This window comes from Xyrauchen texanus, chromosome 42, assembly GCF_025860055.1.
Source record: "Xyrauchen texanus isolate HMW12.3.18 chromosome 42, RBS_HiC_50CHRs, whole genome shotgun sequence".
NCBI classification, from domain to species: domain Eukaryota; kingdom Metazoa; phylum Chordata; class Actinopteri; order Cypriniformes; family Catostomidae; genus Xyrauchen; species Xyrauchen texanus.
Window position 1 is genome coordinate 18,971,272 of NC_068317.1, and position 21,204 is coordinate 18,992,475.

At 37.3% G+C, this 21,204-nt stretch overlaps 2 protein-coding genes across 4 annotated transcripts in view; both read left to right on the forward strand.

Annotated features, from left to right (window-relative positions):
- Window positions 1-16,315, forward strand: part of LOC127635208 (phosphatidylinositol 3,4,5-trisphosphate-dependent Rac exchanger 2 protein-like) — a 155,810-nt gene extending 139,495 nt beyond the window's left edge. The window contains exons 38-40 of the mRNA XM_052115078.1: window positions 6,854-6,956; window positions 11,739-11,806; window positions 15,599-16,315. Coding sequence (XP_051971038.1) covers window positions 6,854-6,956; window positions 11,739-11,806; window positions 15,599-15,644 — 217 coding nt within the window. The 3' untranslated portion in view covers window positions 15,645-16,315. The remainder of the gene's footprint in view (window positions 1-6,853; window positions 6,957-11,738; window positions 11,807-15,598) is intronic.
- A 2,308-nt stretch (window positions 16,316-18,623) lies between these two features.
- Window positions 18,624-21,204, forward strand: part of LOC127635210 (uncharacterized protein C8orf34 homolog) — a 104,831-nt gene continuing 102,250 nt past the window's right edge. For all 3 annotated transcript variants that reach the window (XM_052115084.1, XM_052115085.1, XM_052115086.1), the window contains exon 1: window positions 18,624-18,833. In XM_052115084.1, coding sequence (XP_051971044.1) covers window positions 18,765-18,833 — 69 coding nt within the window. In that variant the 5' untranslated portion in view covers window positions 18,624-18,764. The remainder of the gene's footprint in view (window positions 18,834-21,204) is intronic.

Sequence of the window (21,204 nt, forward strand, 5' to 3'; positions counted from 1 at the left end):
AATCAGCACTGCTGTGATTACCTAGGCACTCTGCCTGAGGCCAAATCACAGCAGTGCTGATGTAGGCCCATATCGCACTCTGGCTCATGTGATATTGCTTATAAATATGTATATGTGTATATATATATATATCTCACATTAAAATGGTTTATGTACCATTATATAAATAAATACAAATTAGAGGTTGACAAATATTGGATTTTGCTGACATGATAATGAATTGAAAGGCAATTAATCTGCCAATAGTTTTTAAATTGGGAAGACTAAATGAAATGTTCTTGGTCTTTCCTTCCTGTGATGTGAAGCACTAGACAGAGGCTACAAGTCTTAACTGAATTAAACTGGAGAAAATACAACAGTGCCGTGTTTTCACTCTGAAGGATTCAGCGCATGCATTTATTTAATGAAATCATATTCTTTTGAAGTTTGATAATCACATTAGGTCATATCATGATTCCGGTCTTTCCACCCCCAAATTTAAGACCCCTTTAAATACAAATTAAGTTGTTGTATCATTTAAGATATTTCAGACTTTTTATGACCTTACATTTTGGAAAACTGAATTTAAGACCTTTTAAGTATCTATCTATCTGTCTATCTGTCTATCTTTCTGTCTATCTGTCTATCTATCTGTCTATCTATCTATCTATCTATCTATCTATCTGTCTGTCTGTCTGTCTGTCTGTCTGTCTGTCTGTCTGTCTGTCTGTCTGTCTGTCTGTCTGTCTGGTAAAGGTGAACAGCTGAACAGTAAACATAAAATTTAATGATAAAACTCAACATAAAACAAACATAAACAAATGCAGACACATATGCAATGTGACCGTGTGCGTCTCTTGAACCAGCCTCTCCAGCCGCCTCTGAAGTATTTTAAACTTGCATATATCCTACCCTGTTTTACTGATAAGCAATGTTAAGGCCACGTTGAATGCGTGCACCTGCCTGTTTAAGTAAGAGTCTGTGATACATGATTTATTTTGAGATTGTGTGGGTTTGTTTTGAGGATACGGTATTAATTGTATTTGTTCAGGTCTTGAAAAAGGTCATCCCCGGTGGGTGTGGCGTCAGGCTTCGAGAGGTGTTTATTTATAAAAATATACAACATTTAATGTTAAAATATGGGGAAAATAGTATCCATGGGGGAAAGAATCCAAAATAAAGGGGGATCTTGTGCCCTTGCTGTGAATGGGGCTATGTTAAGGTGGAGAATGAAGAGAGAGTAAGGTCCATGTATAATTGGTGGGATCTGGTTGCCTCGACGTGCTCCCCTCCTGGATCCGGGGCGCAAGGACGGTGGCTTACTTGGAGTGAATTGGCTTCCCTGGGGCCATGGCATACAAGGGGAATGGTGGCCCGACATCCTAGCCCGTTGGCTGTGGCGCATGCTCCAATCCTCAGCGTCACATCTTATTTGCACCTGGGGTCCACTCACATGAGGAGATAAAAGCCGGCTCCCTGAGTAGAGGCACGCTCTACATTTCAATGGCATACGAGATATATTCACATCATGTGTGCCTCATAATCCGCTGCTCAAACGAGGCTTATTAAATTGCACCTCTAGTCTCTCCTGCCTACTCCTGTTGTGAACCTAGATTCTAGATGGACCTCAGAGGCAAGCAACAATAACGAGAGGGAGAGGCAGGTCATTCAGCCACACTACAGTATACAGAAAATATATTTATTTACTTCCACAAGACAGAATAATGACAATTTAGAAAAATCATCCTGTTCAAATTTTACATCCTCTTGGTTCTTATTTTAGTGTGTTGCCTTCTTGGGCATTAATGAATGTTTGAACCTTTTGTAGTAGTTGTGTATGAGTTCTTCGAAAATGTCAAAGCTGGATCTCAACATTGTACATTATAGCCACAATTAAAAAGATCTCAACTGTAGAGAAGATTCTGTAAAATCAAAGTGTGTAGTTCCTGGAAGATTTTACTTACGAACAATTGGCAGCTTCACTGCTCAGGAAAAACTAGGGAAACAATACAAAATAAAAAACTAAATGCCATTTTAATGATCCCTCTTATTTAAAAAAAATTTATAAATCTTGTATATGTTAACATTAGTTCAGGATACCTAATGCATTAACTAATGTTAACTCATAGAACCTTATTGTAACTTTTTATTCAATCTCCATTATACATAACAGTACACACATACACACATGCTGCTCTTTGAGTGGCTCTTTGTTGCAGTGTATTGGATAAACCAGCATTACAAATTTGTGGTATTGTTGTGAGCATGTGTGTTTGTTTTCGTATGACTAACACACATTTATGTGCCAGACAGGCCACATTTCAGGTGCTCAGACCTGCCACGGACATGCTGAATTGGGTCCTGTTAACCCCTCTATTTATGCCTTAAGCACTCTTTCTCTCTTTATTTAACCTGTTTGCTCACAACAAACAGTTCTGCATAATACAGTTTAACACAAGTTTTATGGCACATTTTCATTTTTTTGTTTCTCACTAAAAAGATATTTATAAAAGGTATGTTGTATTTGTCTCACTAAAAAGACAAAAAGTGTTCAAATATAAGTTAATTCAAATGTGTTTCAGATTTAAATTTCTAAAAGAAATACATGATAGCCCTGTGCTGGAATTGAGTGGAATTAATAAAAATACTCTGGTTCAAATGCAGTTAACCTGGCGGGCTCATAACTGCCTGTGTTTGCATGATATGCAGTGCATCAGCTTTTCATAATGCCCTCTTGTTTATGTACCCTTTGTCTGCCAAACAGGCCTAAAGCCTCAATCAACAGCCAAAATATACCAATTCCTACTTTTAATGAAAGTAAATAATTGGAGAGAGTCACAGGCTTTAGAGAGCTCACCTGCCAAATGTGGGTAGAGATAAGTAAAAGCTGATGATTATTGTATGGCAACATTTCTTCAGCCAAAGTGCTGCAAAGTCCAACGCTGTTCTATACTAGTCCCACACTAAGAAAGAGTTCACAGTAAGAACACATTTAAAGAGGTCATAAACTCTAATGAGAAATAAAATTTTCCTTGATCTTTTGAAATAAGAGCTCAATGTACTCTTGTATTCAATGTGAAACACACTGTAACCGTCAAAACTCCTCACAAGCCATGTATTGCCACTATGCTTAAAAAATGTCACGTTCCAAACTTTCCTAACTTTCTGTTGTCGAAACAGATCCACTAACAGCACACATGTACAGTACAAAACAATGATGAAAGATATTTGATATAACCCCTTTAGTTTCAGTAATGTTCTTAGTGTTTAAACCATTTGTCTAACTCCAGGGATATTAATAATCCGATGAAGCTCAATAAACTTGTTCAAATACTGTTATCCCCAATGACAATGGTTATTAAATTTCTCTTTATTCTCATAACAAGTCCAGTATTTGTTTTCTCTCCCATGTGTTGTCCCTCTAGTCCATCAGTCCATCCCCAAAATCACATTAGCGAGTGTAAATCAGACTTGCACATCTGCTGGCTTTTGGCAAAACTGTCCGTCTGTGAATAATACCACACAAGCAAGAACAGAAAGCACAATGCATAGTTTCCTTAAGAATACTAGATATGTGGGATGATTCTCTCCCACCCTCACATTTAGTGCATCAGTGAAATAGGAGCGCTCACCCATTTTTCAGTGCTTACTTTATAAAGAACCAATAAATGCTTTGAAACAGTTCTTGCCTCAGGCCACATGGCAGAGTATTAAGCCAGCTTTAATTCTCCATGGTTGATATTACACAGCGGTATGTGACTCCTGCTGTTGCTTCCACCTCTGCCCTGTAAATGTTTCTACCTGTAAGGGGGAATTTTTGCAATATACTTATAAGCCAGTGAGACAAAGTATTAAGCAATTACGTGATCACTTAAAAGAATAGTTTCCCCAAATATTCTCTCCTTATGTCCTTAACTCTCAAACATGTATGGCTTTTTTGGCTTTTCATTATTTGTACAGTTACTACCTAAAAATCTTTCAAAATTATTCTGCAACACTTTTCATATCGGGGTCAAAGTGGCGCTTTAAGAGGTGTGTCGAAGCCTTGACACGATGTGGCAAAGCCTTTAAGTTTACGTTTAAATGCTCCCAAAAGCAATTAAGTGACAATATAAATGCTGTGGCTCAGAAAAGAAGGGAGTGCCCAAACAACCGTAAAATGCTGAGATATCAATAGTGTATAAGTGTATTTCGTTGTTGCAAAGAGGTCACGTAGTACCCTTGACATTTACTATTGGAATATGTGTGCGTGTCCATGAGTTTAACACACAGACATGAATCAAGCCCACACGTTAGTAAGCATTCACCAATGGTATCATGACCTTGCTGTCATGACATGTCCTTGAAAGTTTAAAATAACCATGAATATACAAGATCAATGGCTTACACAGAATTCCACAGCCACTGTGAGGATTGTTGAATCATTAAATCGTTGAATCATGTTTTTTTTTCTCAAATATAAATCAAAAGAGAGGATCGATCTATGAAACGCAAGGAAGCAGTTTAGGGTAAAATACACGTTAGAGTCAGGTGTATTTCTGCATAGTCAGCAGTTAGTAGAAAGCAAACAGTTAATAAAAGGCACCAACTGCAGATGCATTTATTACACAGAAAACACATTAAAACAAAGAAAGCAAATCCATTAACCGTGAAGTTTAAAGTGTTCTCTCACACAGACTTTTGACTAACAGCATAAAGTCTGGTTCACCTTTCTCTTTGCTAAGACGGGACTTTACATATTGGCAAAGGGCCGGGTTCACATGAATTCAGTATTCGGTACCAAACAATGTAGGAAAGAAGGAATACTGTCTTACTATTCCATATCTAAATAGGGGGATAAACCAAGGTAAAGCCCTTTTCTTGAGCCAAAGGTCAGTTCTGTTCTCACAACTGAGAAAGAGAATAATTCAATTTACACAGGAGAGTCATAAAAAATTCCTTCACCTCTGCAAGTACAAGCCTGGATGTTTCCAGTGAGATGGAAATGTTCTATTTATGTGTCATGGCTATAGACTGCTATAGATTGTTTGACTGCAGACAAGCTAATAAATAGCCAAACATAATTTTGACAGTGAACACAACACTGTATAGCCAACCATTTTTTAGAAATTAACTGGTCAAAACATTGCCTAAACTCATAGCTAGATAGACGTAGAATAGGATATAATAAAATCTATATAAAATGTTTATATACAGATTAAACAGGAATTCGCCATGGGTAAATTATTTGCCCCACGATTTAAAAAATCTGGGGCATTTTTTTTGTCACTTTCGGTGACATTTTTGTCCTAAGCCCTGGTTAATGTATGAACCTGTAGCCAATGCTAGTTGTAAGCCACTTTCTCACAGTTATATAAAATAAGCACTTCATTGTCAGAAATGGACTTTTTCATGGTGGCTTCTTTGTCCATTAGATCATTCCTTATGTTCCCAGTAATCTAAAATCAGACTGGTATCTCTCTATCTTCACTCTCTCTAAAGAAGGACTCTAACTAAGTCATCATTTAGACTGGCCATTTGGATTAGGTCTTATTGACCCAGACGCTCCTTATCGACTTTGTCTAGTCGTAGCTCATTACATCTTTTGGCCACTTGAATAGGTCGGTATTTTGTTTCTCAAATGTCTTATCCTTCTCCTTTTCTACTCATATCAGCTTTGCTGTTCTGCCACAGTGGTAACAGTCTGGTGCTCTTTTACAGTGTAAATGCTTGTAGCTCATCTAGTGAGATAGTTATTGCACTCTGGGGACCATTCACTTTCAAAATGATGCAACTGGAGTGTATGACTCTCACACCTGTTTGGCCACGCTGCCCTTTGACTGTCTGTTAAAGTGTTAATGGAATGTGAGTGGCAGACACATGTTCTCTCAGAATGTTCACGCTGGAATGACAGCACATCTGACAGGTCTTCCTGTTAGCAAGGCACTGGCACAGACAGATGAGACTTCAGCCTGGGCCTCAGAAGCTTGTTAAATATTGCAGCTTTCCTGATAGAGCCAGATTTAATCAGAAATGAGTGGTATTTGTTTAACATCTCTGTTTTTTGTTCATAAGTGATTAAATCATTTACATTTACATTTATGCATTTGGCAGACGCTTTTATCCAAAGCGACTTACAGTGCACTTATTACAGGGACAATCCCCCCGGAGCAACCTGGAGTTAAGTGCCTTGCTCAAGGACACAATGGTGGTGGCTGTGGGAATCGAACCGACAACCTTCTGCTTAACAGTTTAGTGCTTTAGCCCACTACGCCACCACCACTCCAGGCAACCTTATTTCCTGCAATCTGCATCTGACTCGAGACACATTTTTTAAAGCTGAGCTGTTTTTTACTTAACACTGTGTCTTAAAATCATTACATTTATTGCACGTGATGCTGTAAAAAAAGAGACACAATGAACCAACAATTAAAAAGAGTGTTGATGCAAATTTTGTAATTCCAATTTTTGGCAACTATTATTATAATTATTATTAGTAGTAATAATATTAGTAATAATAATATTATTAAATATATAAATAATATATTACATTTCTTAAGTTCCTTGGCCACAGTTCAAGGTCTCCTTTCAGTACAGTGAAAACATAACTTCAGAATTACAACTTCAGCCATATAGAGCTAATCTAAAAAACAAAACAAATAAGTAAAACACTAAAATGTCTTATAACATCTTTAAATTATCGTTAATCTGGGGCTTTTCTAAGCAAATATTGATGCAATAAATTTATGCAATTAAATGTGATTAATTATTCAGCATATTATGTAATTAGTTTGATTAAACATTTTAATTGATTGCCAGTCTTAATTATAAAATGATGGTAATGTGGAGTAAATGGTACTTAATGGTGGCCTGTGTGTCCTCTATTTTTTTGTAGTTGTACACTGAGTGTCACGCTTGAACAAGCCATCCTATTGGCCCGAAATCACGGTTTGCCACCACGATGCATCATGCAGGCCACTGACGTCATGAGGAAGCAGGTATGTTCTGTTATTACGTCTACTAAACACAGTGCTAGCGTTCTGTTGCATTTTATATCTTTATTTTCCTACATTAGCAAGCAGGATCAACCTGACATCCAAAGGGACATCTAAATAATTAAAGAAGCCGGCATTTCTCATCAGTTAAAATGCATAGTCCGAAATGCATTTGACATGGTTGGTTTTGAAATACCATTTCCAGCTGAGAAAAAGATGAAAACAAATCTATCTCTGCCTTGAATGTTTTTTTTTTTTCGTTTGTTTTTATTTTCAATTTTTTTCATTTTGCTCACCCAGTTAGTTTATTGGGTATTACAGTTGCATTTTTTTAATTTATTTTTTTAGGCCACCATGCTCATTTTGTGGAGGATTTATTTTTATCAAAGGCTTGTTTAATTATTTTGAGAATTGTAACAAGCTTAACTGCCTTGGTTCAGATTCTCTCATTTCGGTTGTTCTGCATGGCTATTAGCATAAGCTATTCTGCCCTGTGGCTAGCTAGACTCGGAGCAGGAGAGTAGATGCTCGTGAAATGAAGGCGAGATGTGAATACTGTCTTCCTACCTTTCATTTCAAAGTGGAAGATTGTTAGTCTTTTTCTGCCCATTTTTACACTTGAAGTGCCCTTCATGAGGTTATGGATGAAACTGACAGGGTCTGGTCTTTTTTGTATCATTAAGAACCCTGAGAGTTGTACAATAGAAGGCTGGGACAGTGGGGCACTTCAGCTCAGAGCGACTAAAGCACATTTCAAGGTGGCCCTGAGTCATGAGAGGTAAAACACAGAGAACCGCAAGCCCTTGAAAGACAGCTTAATTCAAATTGAGGCTGACTGCACTCTTTTCATAAAAGAAACATTGTTTTTAGCTTTCAATTAAAGCAAGCCATACTTTGTGATTTCATGATATGTTTTTACATTTCAGCTGTGCCTATAAAAAAACATGAAATCACTTTACAAGCACAGGTTTCTTTCCTTTGTTTATACATTTTCAGTTGAATCAGGAAGTTTGGGTGGGACGTATTAAAGGGCATGCCCTTTTTTTAATAGCAAAAGAATTATTTAAGTCACAGCCATAGGCGGATTAACCATATAGCACACAGACTTCAGGAGCACCAACTTCATTACCGATTCAGTCATGCATCTGCACCGAGTGGGCATGACGTGCAACCGCTACAGCATGAAGATGTGATTCTTGGGCACAGCGCTGAAAAGTAATGAGGTAGTGGACAAGCGGCAGCAACTAAGTGGCAGTGCCAAACAAAAATTTATAAAAGATAAAGATAGAATACATTTAGCCAATTTACCAAAAATTCCTCAAATATGTAGTTTCCTTTCTCGTGCCACCACCGAGCACGAGCAGCCAGGGGGATCCACTGAAGTCAAGATAGAAGGCTGCACTGACAAAGGCACAAATGTTAGTGCTGTGAAACAATCAAGCAGTGACAGTACTTACACCTCTGAGCAGAGAAGCAGCAATGCCCCTGATGAGCCTCAGCAACAGCAACCAGAGGAGACAGTCAACCAATGGCTAGACTCGAGCTCCACCTATGCGGAGGATGATGGATCCGAGCATCAGTACATTGTTCTTGCTGATCCAGCTTTATGGGGGCATATTACAGAGCAAGTGAGGGAAGAGGCTATACAACGTAGGCCTGCAGAACCGAGCTGCCAAATATACAGCATCTGTACAAGACTGTGGAATCTGAGGAAGAACACATTTCCTAACAATCTAATTATTGCATTTGCATATCCAAAACAATGAAATTATGCTTAGGCAATGGCTACTATACTCCCTGTCATCTGGGTTGTTTATTGCTATGCATGCAAACATTTGTCATCGCAAAGTCATGCATTCATTAACGGCTTCTGTGATTGGAAAAATTCCAAGAGTATATCCAACCACAAAAAGAGTGCAGATCACCAACACCACATGCTTGCTTTATTAAAAAGATCAAAACACCTATCTACAGTGGATGCTTCACTTTGCCGGCAGATAGAGGTGGAACAAAACTATTGGAAGGTGGTCTTGAGGCATGTAGTAGCAGTAGTCAAGTTTTTGGGAGAGGGCTTCCATTCCGAGGGCATGATGAAATACTGGGATCACCACACAACAGGAATTATCTGGGTTTGCTTGATCTGATTGCCGAGTTTGACCCCGTTTTACAAGAACATATGAAAAAGCATGGACAGAAGGGTAAAGGTCTTACTTGTCCTCTGGATTCTGTGAAGAGTTTATCTCATTAATGGGCAATAAAACTAAGAACATCATAGTAGCTGAAATCCAACAGGCCAAATATTTCTCTGTAATTGTAGATTTAACATGAGATCTATCACACATAGACGGCTGACATTTATTTTTAGATTCATCAGTGCTGAGATAGTAATTGTAGTTGAGAGATTCCTTAGATTTTAGCCCCTCCATAGCCACAATGGTGCAAGAGGTTCCTGTCAGGATCCTGTCACTTTGTCAGTCTTGTCAGTCTTTGTCATGTTTTTAGTGGTGACAGGTTTCTAATATAGATATATATATATTATATTTATATATATATATATTAGGGCTATCGATTTAACGTGCTAATAACGTGCGATTAATTTGACAAAAAATTACAGTGAACAAAACATGGGACACACAACACAAACGTGCGTTACGTTCTTGCGTTGAAAACACTTGAAGGAGCGCAAATGCGAACCAAGGGATCTCAAGATGTGTTTAAAGATTGAGTATTAAACTATATTTAACTTGACACAGTGACCTAAACATTTACATTTTATGACGCAACACACCCGAGACGTGACACAAGCATGTCTGACGCAGGTCGTATGTTCTTTATCTCACAAATATTTAATTACCAACAAGGTTAAGGAGGTGTCCTTTAAACTGTTACACCATTTTTACCCAGTCAATCTTTTTTTAAGAAACATGCTCCCTGAAATAGATCCACTTTGCTCCTGTAATTCTGTAGATGAATCTGCCCCTCAACTTTTTTGGGAATGTGTCCATGCTGTAGTATACTGGAGAAAATTTTGTTTGGAAAAATTTGGAAATTTGTTTCAGGTTGGAAACTTGACCGTTTCCAACCTGTTTCCCCAAGTATGTAACGGAGGCTTTCGCAAAATCGCATTTAAGTTAAAGAGGCGGCAGCTAATCAGCTAAAAACATTGTGCAAAGTAGAGATGTGATCTGTCCACGTAGAAGAAAAAATAACGACATCATCAAGATAAATATTACAGTTCAGAACATCACCTAAAACTGCAGACATTAACCTTTGAAAGGTAGCAGGCGCGTTTCGAAGACCGAACGCCATACGCGTATATTGAAAGAAAGAACCGGGAGTCACAAATGCGGAGACCTCAGAAGCACGTTCAGTTAATGGCACCTGCCAATAGCCTTTTAAAAGATTTAATTTCGTAATGTACCGAGCAGTGCCAAGATTGTCAATACAATCCTCTACTCGAGGCAACGGAAATGCATCCGGCACAGTAACAGAATTCACCTTGCGAAAATCAGTACAAAAACGGAAGGAACCGTCAACTTTAGGTACTAAAATGCAGGGTGAACTCCACGGGCTATTACTCTTTTTGGCAAAACCATGTTGAACCAGATAGTTCACTTCACATTTCATGATCTCTATTTTAACTAGATTTTCTTTGCTTTATAAAGACGTTTTAAAGGGTAACTAAACACCTGCTCAGAGACTCCACCCACTAGAAATATTTGAAAATGCTGGAAAAGTGGGCAGACCCCGGCGGGGATAGAGGGAAAGAACCGAGTGCGGGGCTGAGCGGGGGGTGGCACTGAGACTCGTAGTGACGGATTAATTGACAGCTGCTGTCAGACTCTATGTTATTATTATTCCTCTCACGGTCGCAAGACGACATGTACATGAATCTGGCGTGGTGAGCTGGAACCTGCTTACGTCAGCTGTCACCGCTTACGTCACAAAGTACCGCAACAGCCAATAGGAAAATTCAACTGCAATAGCCACCGTTCATCCTGAAGAGGGCAGCACTCAGACGTTTTTACACCATATATTGTAGAATTAAAACACTTTATACACAAATGTCAAAAAAATTACTTGAATCACTGACCAGTACTAATAAAGCCCCATGCTTACAGATCATTAACTAAAAAAAGTTGGTTTAGGGTTTAGTTACCCTTTAATAATATGGTAGTAAACAATACATTGTATTCTAAAACCGCTTTTTGTATTGTCTTATCAATGATTAACTCTTCTGCTACAGGAATGTAATGCATTTTAATTATCTGAATATATTTTTTATTTTATATATAATTTTGTAATATTTAAAGATAACTATGTATAATTATTTCATCAATATATATTGAATTATTGTTATATGAGGGGCTTTCTCAGCAAATATTTGTATATGCGATTATTCGCGATTAATTAATCGGGACACCATGTCATTAATTAGATTAAAATGTTTTATCGATTGACAGCCCTAATATATATATATATATCCTTTCATACACATTTCCTGCTATGTACTTCCTTTTATAAATTAATAATACAAATATATATAATAATAATATATATAATTTTCTTTTTCTTTTGTATGAAGATATACATTTTTACAATTGGTTGAGAATTATTGTAGTCACTCTCTCTGTTAAAGTTCCATAGCATTAGGCAGCATAGCCTCTGTGAATGACGTCACTTCTCACCTTTGACCGACTTGACACAGAATTTGTTCATGCTTATTTAAAGCATAACTGTTCTGACAGGCCTGCAAATAACTTTTATAATTATGGCTCTTTTTAGGGAGCAAGAGTGCAGAACTCAGCCAAGAACCTGGGAGTGAGAGACCGCACCCCGTCAACAGTGCCAAGGTAACCCGAGTGTGCTGTACACTTCTTTCCTCAATGACTATACACACACACATTTCACACAGTTCCCCTCACATTCACACTGTGGTTTTCAATCTTCCACAATACATGTATGAAATAATTTTCTACCCAAAGTCCACTGCCAAGAGATTTACACATTTCAGATTTTTTTATAATGCTTGCAAGCTAAACTTTGCTGTAAACCCACGCTGTAAACATTTGCAATTCATTCATCCTTAATCACTCAACATACAGACTCCTTTCAAATATGATTTTGTAAATACTTTAAGACAAAGTGGCTCTGATGCAACATGTAACATTTGAGGAGGGATGAGGCAAGAGAGCAGGATCTAAACGCAGCTTATTTTAATGAAAACATTAGAAACATAAGAACTGAAAAAAACAATACAGTCTAAAATGGAAAAAAACTGATGCTGAACATAGGAAAACACAGGGTTTAAATACACAAGGACTAATAGGATTAATAAAATACACCTGGGAGTGACAAACGCAAGAACCAATGAACAAAGGCAAGGAAACAAACTACAAATCCCAAAATGCAACCAAACACACAAAGAGAACACTGAACATATATTGCGGCCCCTGGTGGTCACCTGGGAATCCCTATCAATTGCAAAAACCTAATGTAACAGTTTAAGGATGGGCAACGAGGAGATGAAAACCGGCTGAACAGTCAACATAAAGTTTAATGGTCAAAATAAACATGCAGCAAGTTCTCTGGCCCCTGGCGGACAGAACCACTCCTCCCCTTCTCGGCAGACGGCCACGGTATCTTCAGCTCTCGCGGCCAGCAGTGACCCCTCCGTCCCCAGGCAGACGGCCACAACTGCTCCCCTGGTGGATTGCAGTGGCAAGTACTCTGCAACAGTGCATTACAGCGGTTTCACCACTTATGTAACAATATAAGGACGGGCAAGGAGGAGGCGGGAACCGGCTGAACAGTAAACATAAACTTTAATGCTATAAATTATCTTAAAAAATAAAACATAAGGACACAGACACACATGCAAAATGCAATGTTTGTGAGGTAATAGTTTGATCGGTTGTTTTTGCCAATTTAAGCAGATTACTAGATCTGTGTTAAATATGTAAATCTATATATGTAAAACAGCTCCTGTTTTTTACCTCTATGTTAGTGTGCAGTCGACAAACGGTAGGAAAAAAGATAGATCTGCTGTGTTCATAGAACATCATTTTACTGAAGTGAATAGATATGTAGACCTGCTTTTTTATACATGAAAATGTACGGACGTTATTGAAACTCACTATAATTATTATGAAATTATTATTGTTTTCTTTTGATAAAAATCATGCTCAGCTGCTCACAAACTTGTTGTTTTTATAATGCTTAAAACCTCTACTAAAGTCTCTTTGTAGGTCTGTATACATACCCATTTTAAAGAATTTAAATTTTCTTTTGATCATTGATTCAGTGACTAACTCATTTCACACAAGACACTCATTTGTCACCACCTTCTGGCATCACCAGAAATGGTCACTGAATCATTAAATGGATCTGAACTAAGTTTGGTGAATGTAGTCAAAACACTCGAGCCACTTGGATACATTTAAATCCCACAATTCACAAGCACTGAGTAAAAATAAAACTGTGCACATGCACAATTATCATTATTGTAATTTATTAAAATATTTATTCAGGACCAGCTTGTCTTTTATTGTCACGTGTGAAACAGGGGCAAGTGCTCCACAAGCTAATTTAGCAAAATCTTGAATCTTTAAAATACAAAAAATATTAAAAGTAAATAATATGTATGTAAAGTTGTTAACGGGAAAGGAGGAGGCGAGAAATGGCTTGGCAATATTAATAATAGTTTAATGATAAACTGAACCAAAAACACACAAACATAAACACACAGAGCAGCTGCATGTCATTCTCTCTCTCTCTCTGTCGAACCGTCATCACCGGAGATCAAAACTCGCTCACCGGTTCTATGATGCACCGTCACGTTGTACCCGATCACTCCTCCACCCTCTCAAGCAGACGGCAGCCACTCCTCCCTGGGCGGACCGGAGTCAGACCGACCCCCAGCGGACACGTTCCACGCTCCTCCACGTTCTCGGCAGCGGCCCTACCGCTCCAGGCGGTTCTCTTGACCCCTCCGTATTTATGGGGCATGGCATTGCACTCCTCCGCACTTGGCAGCGGCTCCATCGCTCCATGCAGTCAGGCAGTCCTTGTGGACGGCGGCCTTTCCTCGCATCCCGGCGGTCGGGCTACTCCGTCCCCTAGCGGATGGCAGTGGCGCTCCCCTGGGTGGATGGCAGTGTCGAGGATTCCGCAACAGGCATCTCTCCTCCTTCCCGGGTTTCAGCACCAATGTAAAACGATTAATGGGAAAGGCGGAGGGGAGAACCGATGATAAACTGAACCAAACACACAAACATAAACACACAGAGCAGCTGCATGACATTCTCTCTCTCGAACTGCCGTCACCAGACGCCTTTAGGACCGGGCGTGCGTTGTTCCAGCCTGGCCCATCCCTCCTCTGCTCTACAATGTGTGTATATATATATATATATATTAATGTAATACTTATATCTTACTTGAATATTAATATATACTGTAATATATGAATACTGCACTGTAACACTGTGGCAGCTGTGTCCCCCCACTTTTAAATGACAGCTACGCCCCTGTGTGTGTGTGTGTGTGTGTGTGTGTGTGTGTGTGTGTGTGTGTGCATACAAGAGTCCAGTTCTATTTCCTGCTGTAAAATATGTTCTAAAAGAGGCAGAGCTATACTCCCTCATAGTATATACTATACTATGAGGGACCCACTCATGTTCTCTCAGTAGGTACAAAACTACACTAAACTCAGCAGTCATCATAAAAGCTGTTACAATCACTTCAAGTCTGTAGCAGGGCACAGTTTGGCTGACAGGACAGTGAATCAAAGCTTTTCATAGCATGCTATATGTGATCATTGCAGTGTGTCTGGCATTTAAAACTATGGTGTGGTATAGGTTTATTCGGCATATAACAAATGCTGGTGAAATCAAAGATTTTGTGTTTAATCTTTATGAAATTTAGTATAGCTGAGCAAGAAAATGTCTTTAGCTAGTTCATATAAAAATTTACATAGGCATGTTTAGTCATTTTCATGAACATATTGCTTTAAAAAAAAAAAAGTAATACGATAAATTAGAAATGTATCACTGTTCTAATCAGACACAACATAACAATTTCCAGCAACAATAGTGTATCTGTTTACTGCTTTAGAAATAAAAATCAAGTATCCATCAAAAGGTCTGTCGAACGTTGAGGCTAATTGAGACAAAAAACACTGATTTACATGGAAAAGATCACGTTATCATGTTAGGACATGGTAGCAGTATGTAATTTTTTTTTATGACTGTTTTAGAAAACCTTTAATTAATGAACAGCAGTTATGCAGCATTGTCTAGTTTGCCTTATTTGGTTACTGTCCAGTTTTTCTTTTTTGACATATTTATGCGATCAGCTCATTTTGTTTAATAATTGATCTCTTACACAAGACTGCATAGTGAGCAATCATTTCTCCGAGGTGAAGTCTGTTTATTAGTGTATCTACTGCGAAAGACCTCTGTATTATTTAAACCCTATTTAGAATTAGTTCATCAATATGTTTTAAGTTTCAGTTGTACCACATTTTTTTAAAATCATTATCAAATGGTCTGAGTTATGTACTTCTTGGACTTATTTGTGTTTTTGTACTGTATCTGTTTGTGAGTGTTTATTATTTGTAATAAAATTGTATGTTATTCCATTAATAGATTGTACAAACTGTGTCAGCCTCCACCTCCTGATGGCGACCCCTGAATCCACATGTCTTCAACAGATCTAGACAGGCTGTATTCCAACCCTATGACAACACACACTGTCCATTTAAGGACAATGTCTGGACATCCACCCTCACTCCTGCTCAGAGGCATCTGTCACCTCTCAACTCAAAGGGTTCCCAACATAATATCTAATGACTTGCCACCATTATATTATTTTTATTTCCTGCCTTGCTCCTGTGCATCTCATTTTAGACTTAAGATCAAACACTCAGGATGTCTGATCTCCCAGCTGCTGCCACTTCCTTCACATCAATGGAAAGTGTCAATCAAAATGTCTGTTTCTTATACGTTTTTCTTTATATAAAGAAGTTTGCAAAGGGCTTTAGTCTCTGTATGTTAAGGCAGACCATTTGTTTATAGTTTTTTTTTGTATTCAGTCACAACAACAGAATTAGCATTGTATTCCCAGACCTCATTCTGACTGTATGGAAATTCAATTCCCATGTGAATCTTTTGACATTCAGACATGTGTATAGGTTTGGGTTTCACATTCTTAAGTTTCTCAACACCATAGTGCATTAAGCTACATGTTGCAGTCTCAGTACTGCAGTCTCAGTGAAGTAATGTGTCATACAGTACTGGAAAGTTCATGCACACAACATTGTGGTCATCAGTGTTTATATACTGTATGTTGTCACACTTACAGTACATAGGTATATATATATATATATATATATATATATATATATATATATATATATATATATATATATATATATATATGATTTTGTCTTCACATTTAAACTATTCAATACTCAGGAGTTATTCTGTGTTACGTGTAATCTTAGTGTTACTTAACATAACAAATTAATCAATCAGTACTATGCAAAATCAATAAACTGCTCTATACAGGATATTATTAACTCTATAGGTTCCATTTTGAAAAAGGAAAAACAAGATCTAGTATTCAGTATATTTTAATGGAATATGTTGTGTCTGTTTCAATTAATAAACTCTATATAAAAGCAGCCACCTGGAATAATACATTTGTGTTTAGATATTACTGTAAAAAAGGTTTTTGTTGAAAGAGACAGTTATTTATTTGGTCATAAAACTAACCCATTATGAGATTTTTCAAGTACAGTACATGTTTTATTCCTCTTCTAACCTGGAAACCAGGTTGATTTCACTATTATGACACAAAAGTTGTATTGTCAAATTAATTTTAAATGAAGAGTTTAAAGGAAATTGAAACAATTTGTTGCCTAGAGCATTGAACTCATCTTATGTGACTGAGTCATGTGATTGTAAACAGTGAAGGTTAATGCAAAAGACTTCAACAGTGTTCGATTTATACCAGCGCTGCAACAGATCTCGGCAATGAATGTATTTAGTTTATATTTGACAATATGTATGTGCTGAGTGCAAATAAACTCCCAGCTGCTTTATATGCTGTGCTGTCATCCATCAAATGTGCAGCTGGCATCAGACTGGTTTGTAGTTGTTAGAAATCTCACTAATGGCCTCTGCATGTAGGCAGAGTGTCCTAGACAAACATTGTTTACCTGTCATAATTTCCCCTGGGTCACTATCACTTACAGTTTTTAGGTAACAAATGCTTTCAAAACATTCAGGTCTAACTTAAAACCTATTATCAATGTGCATCATAGGTACCTATTTTTAAATGTAACCTCTTTCAAAATCATTGCATAAAATGTAATCTGATTTTTCAGATAGAATTACAAATCTAAACAAAGTTAGTGAAATTACATAATTTACTGTTTTAAACTCGATTAAAAATATTCCTCATATCTACTGTCATAGTGCATAGAAAGAGACTGGTAACTCCTACAGTATATAGCCTGTGTAGCCTATATAAGCCTGTGTAGTAGAGCATATATACCTTAATTATGTATCAATTCAGCCTGTATAGACAGAGTATATACATACAGTATACAGGGTTGCCCAAAAACAAACAAAAAAACAGGGCCACTATGTTTGATTGCTCAAATCTTAAAAATGCATAAGAGGGTTTGCACAATTTTTGGCATACTTCTATGAGTTTTTGTAAATAAAACTGCATAGTCTGTAAAGCCAGTATAGCCTATATAAGTCTGTATAGTGTGTAGCATATATAGGTACAGTAAGAATGTACTGCATAGTCTGTATAAGCCAGAGATGCCCAAACCAGAACCTGCGGGCCAAAGTTGGCCTGTGATGACCTTTGATTTGGCCCGCCTTGCTGTATATGACAAGAGGGGAATACATTGAAAACAAAATGTTATTAATTTACTATTAATTTAACAGATTGCGGAGTAATGTTTTTTTTTTTTTTTTTAAGTATGACAGAATCATAAGGTTACCAGAAAATGTTTGCTATAATGCAACGTTTACTTTCAGCACACAACCCTCTATAAAGTTTGATTTTTGGCCCTTCGCAGGAACAAGTTTGGGCACCTCTGGTATAGACTACATGTATAGTGTAAGCATGTTGCCTGTATAGCAGAGCAGTCTGTCTAGTCTGTATAGCCTATATACAGTAAGTCCACTGATATAGGTAAGACAGTATAGCCTGCAGACTATATAAGTCTGTATAGCCTATATAGGAAAGTCTGCATAGTCTGTATGTACATGCTGTATAGCCTATATAGGTAATAATATAATACAGTATATTGCATTATAAATGTGATCCATTATATCTATCTATTTATTTATTTAATAAATATTACTTACAGGTATTCACCAAAGGTGCTGCTGCATATGACCCTCTCAGTTTAATCACAATTACTGGTAATAATGAAGGCGGGTCTCTCAGACCTGCACATATAAACTGCACAGCCAATGAATAAAAGATTCATACAGGCTAAGATATTTTTCATTGGTTTTGGAAGAAAGCCGTCGCTAGCTACTCTGCCGAGACCGAGGGAGGGATAGTCCCATCAGATAGTAACAAAACCGAGGGGAGGAGGACGCAGAGCTTTTCACTTTCAGCATGTGCTTGAACACAAGCCGAACTCTCAGCACTGGATGATGTCCCCTCGCGCTCCGCAAGAGATTTGTCGCAATCCCGCACTCGGTGATCGATATTCGGCTTGAAGATGCGCGCCAATATTTAGCGATATCTTCGCCCTTCGCTGTTTAATGTAAGACATTCTCCATGGCGTCTCTACAGCAGTCAAGAATTCAGTCATACCTGGAGAAGAATAAAATCGGACCATTGTTTGAGGTACGCTACCACCTTTTCACAACTTTTAAACAATTAAAGGGGTTTTGAAATGAAGATATTATTGAGGCATCTTAGAATTTTGCTGCAATGTTAACAAGAGATATTGAATGCTAATTTAGACGTGAATTTCCCCGATGTAATATAGTGGAATTGTCATATTTAACCTAATTTATGAAAAAGCCTAGCCTATTCCTTTTTAGTTCATTTGAAGTGGGAAGTGAATGAATGCTTGCAAACAATACATTTATCCTTATGGGTACAGTGCAAAACCTCATTCACTTGCGTTAATTTAATCAGCTAAATTGTACAAAACTAGAAGGGTTGTCGTGCTAGTCTTGTCATGTTGAAATCTGTATAAAATCAGGTCAAATCACCGAGCTTTCATGATAACGTACTGTATAGCCTATATAAATGAGCATGAGGCAATGTGAGGTAAGATGTTTCTGCTGACTGGACGCTTTCTATCAGTAACCCAAACTCCATATCCCATTGTTTCTCAACTGCTACTCACGCTGAACAAAATTATAACCCAAAATTGTGCTTTATGTAGCCACATCTAAATCACCTGGTGTGATTAAAGTCAAAAGTATCATTTATCATCACTGAATCAACCTGAATACATTAGATTACACCAACAATACTTGTAAAGGTTAGATCAGGTATAAATAGCTCGTTAAAGGGATAGTTCACCTCAAAATGAAAACTGTCTCATCATTTACACACCCTCATGCCATCTCAGATGTGTTTGACTTTTGTGACCTCTGCAGAAACGAAGATACTTAGAAGAATATCTCAGCTCTGTATACAACTCGGTCCATACAAACTCAATGCAAAGTAAAAGGGTACACTGTAAAAAGAACACTATGGAATGTACAGGAACTGGCTGGCAGCAATTAGCTAGTAAGTTGCTGTTGTACATTACACAGTATGCTTACTGTAAATGTAATCACAGTACATATAAAATGCTGTAATTGTTAATACAGTAATAATCACAGTACTGTAATTGCCATAAGAGTAATAGGATGCTGTATTTTGTATCACAGCAAATATTATACTACTGTAACAATCATTGTAATACTGTAAATTAATAACTGTAAAATAACTTCATACTGTAAAATGAAGACACTGTTTTTGTCACAAAAATTACATTTATTGTATAATTTCATTCAACTTTCAACATTTAACATTTGAAAATACATTAAATAGGCACTAAATAGATTTAATTTTATGTTTTTCATTTTATAAACATTTTTCATTTTGTAATTTTTTTTTTATTTTGTTAACAACAACACTACTTTCCTGAACATACAAATCCTTCTAAATCCTTTGTTCAAGCCTGACAATGTAAACTGCATGGCATGAAATTATTTTGTTAATCTTTCATGCATATTTAGAGAGTTTTAAAATGATTGATTTATTGTTTGAGTTTTAGTTCATTTGTTTGTACTTCTAGAGACAAATTTAAAAGAAAGACAAATAAAAAACAATGGGAAGGAGTTGTTAATCATAAAGATGTATGCAAGTTCTCTATTGTTTTACATTTGCTTTCTGAGACTCGCTGACAGTCACATGTATCCTGATAATGTTGATTCAATGTGAAAAACACAAAACATGGCTTTGTTGAAAACTCTGTCACACAAGATATTTTCAAGTAATTTTTACAAACAAAACAGTCAAATGTAAGCATTGGAAGCAATTCAAATGTATAAAAACAAATTAAATATGAACCAAAGGCAAATGTCTAAGACTGACTTTATTGTTCCTGAACTATATTCATCTTCCTCATCTGGAGTCTTCTTCCTGGCATGGAGCCTATAATAAATTCAACAGCGTGATTTTTAATAGTCTTAATATCACACTAAACATGGTGTGCACATTTCATACTTTTATACACATAATTGTACCGTACATTTAAAACTATTTAGCCTCAATTACTTTTTGCCCATATATAGGCTACCATAACGAACCAAAACAGCGTTGTCATCCACCACTGCTATTATCTCCATCAGGCATCTGTAGTTAGAAGCACAGTCTATGTGAGTCAAACAGCTGATGTATCAACTGACTTGTAGCAAAGACTGTGTGCATGGGCTGAATATTAAACAGCAATAAAGCTAAAAGCAGCGCGCGTGTGACCTAGTACCATGGACAGCGGCGCAGCGCGGAGATCTATCACATGAACGCGCTTCCCCCGGGGGCGAGCGAGCGCTGAGAGCGGGTACTTAAAAGAGTGTCTGCGTTCAGCTTTAGTCCTGTCTTTTCTTGAAATCTGTTAGGAAAATTGCTAGTGGTAAGAAACAGTATCCTGAAACGGCCTCAAATTCGCCTCACAATTCTAGTGGTACACTGTAAAAATTAGTAACATGCAATA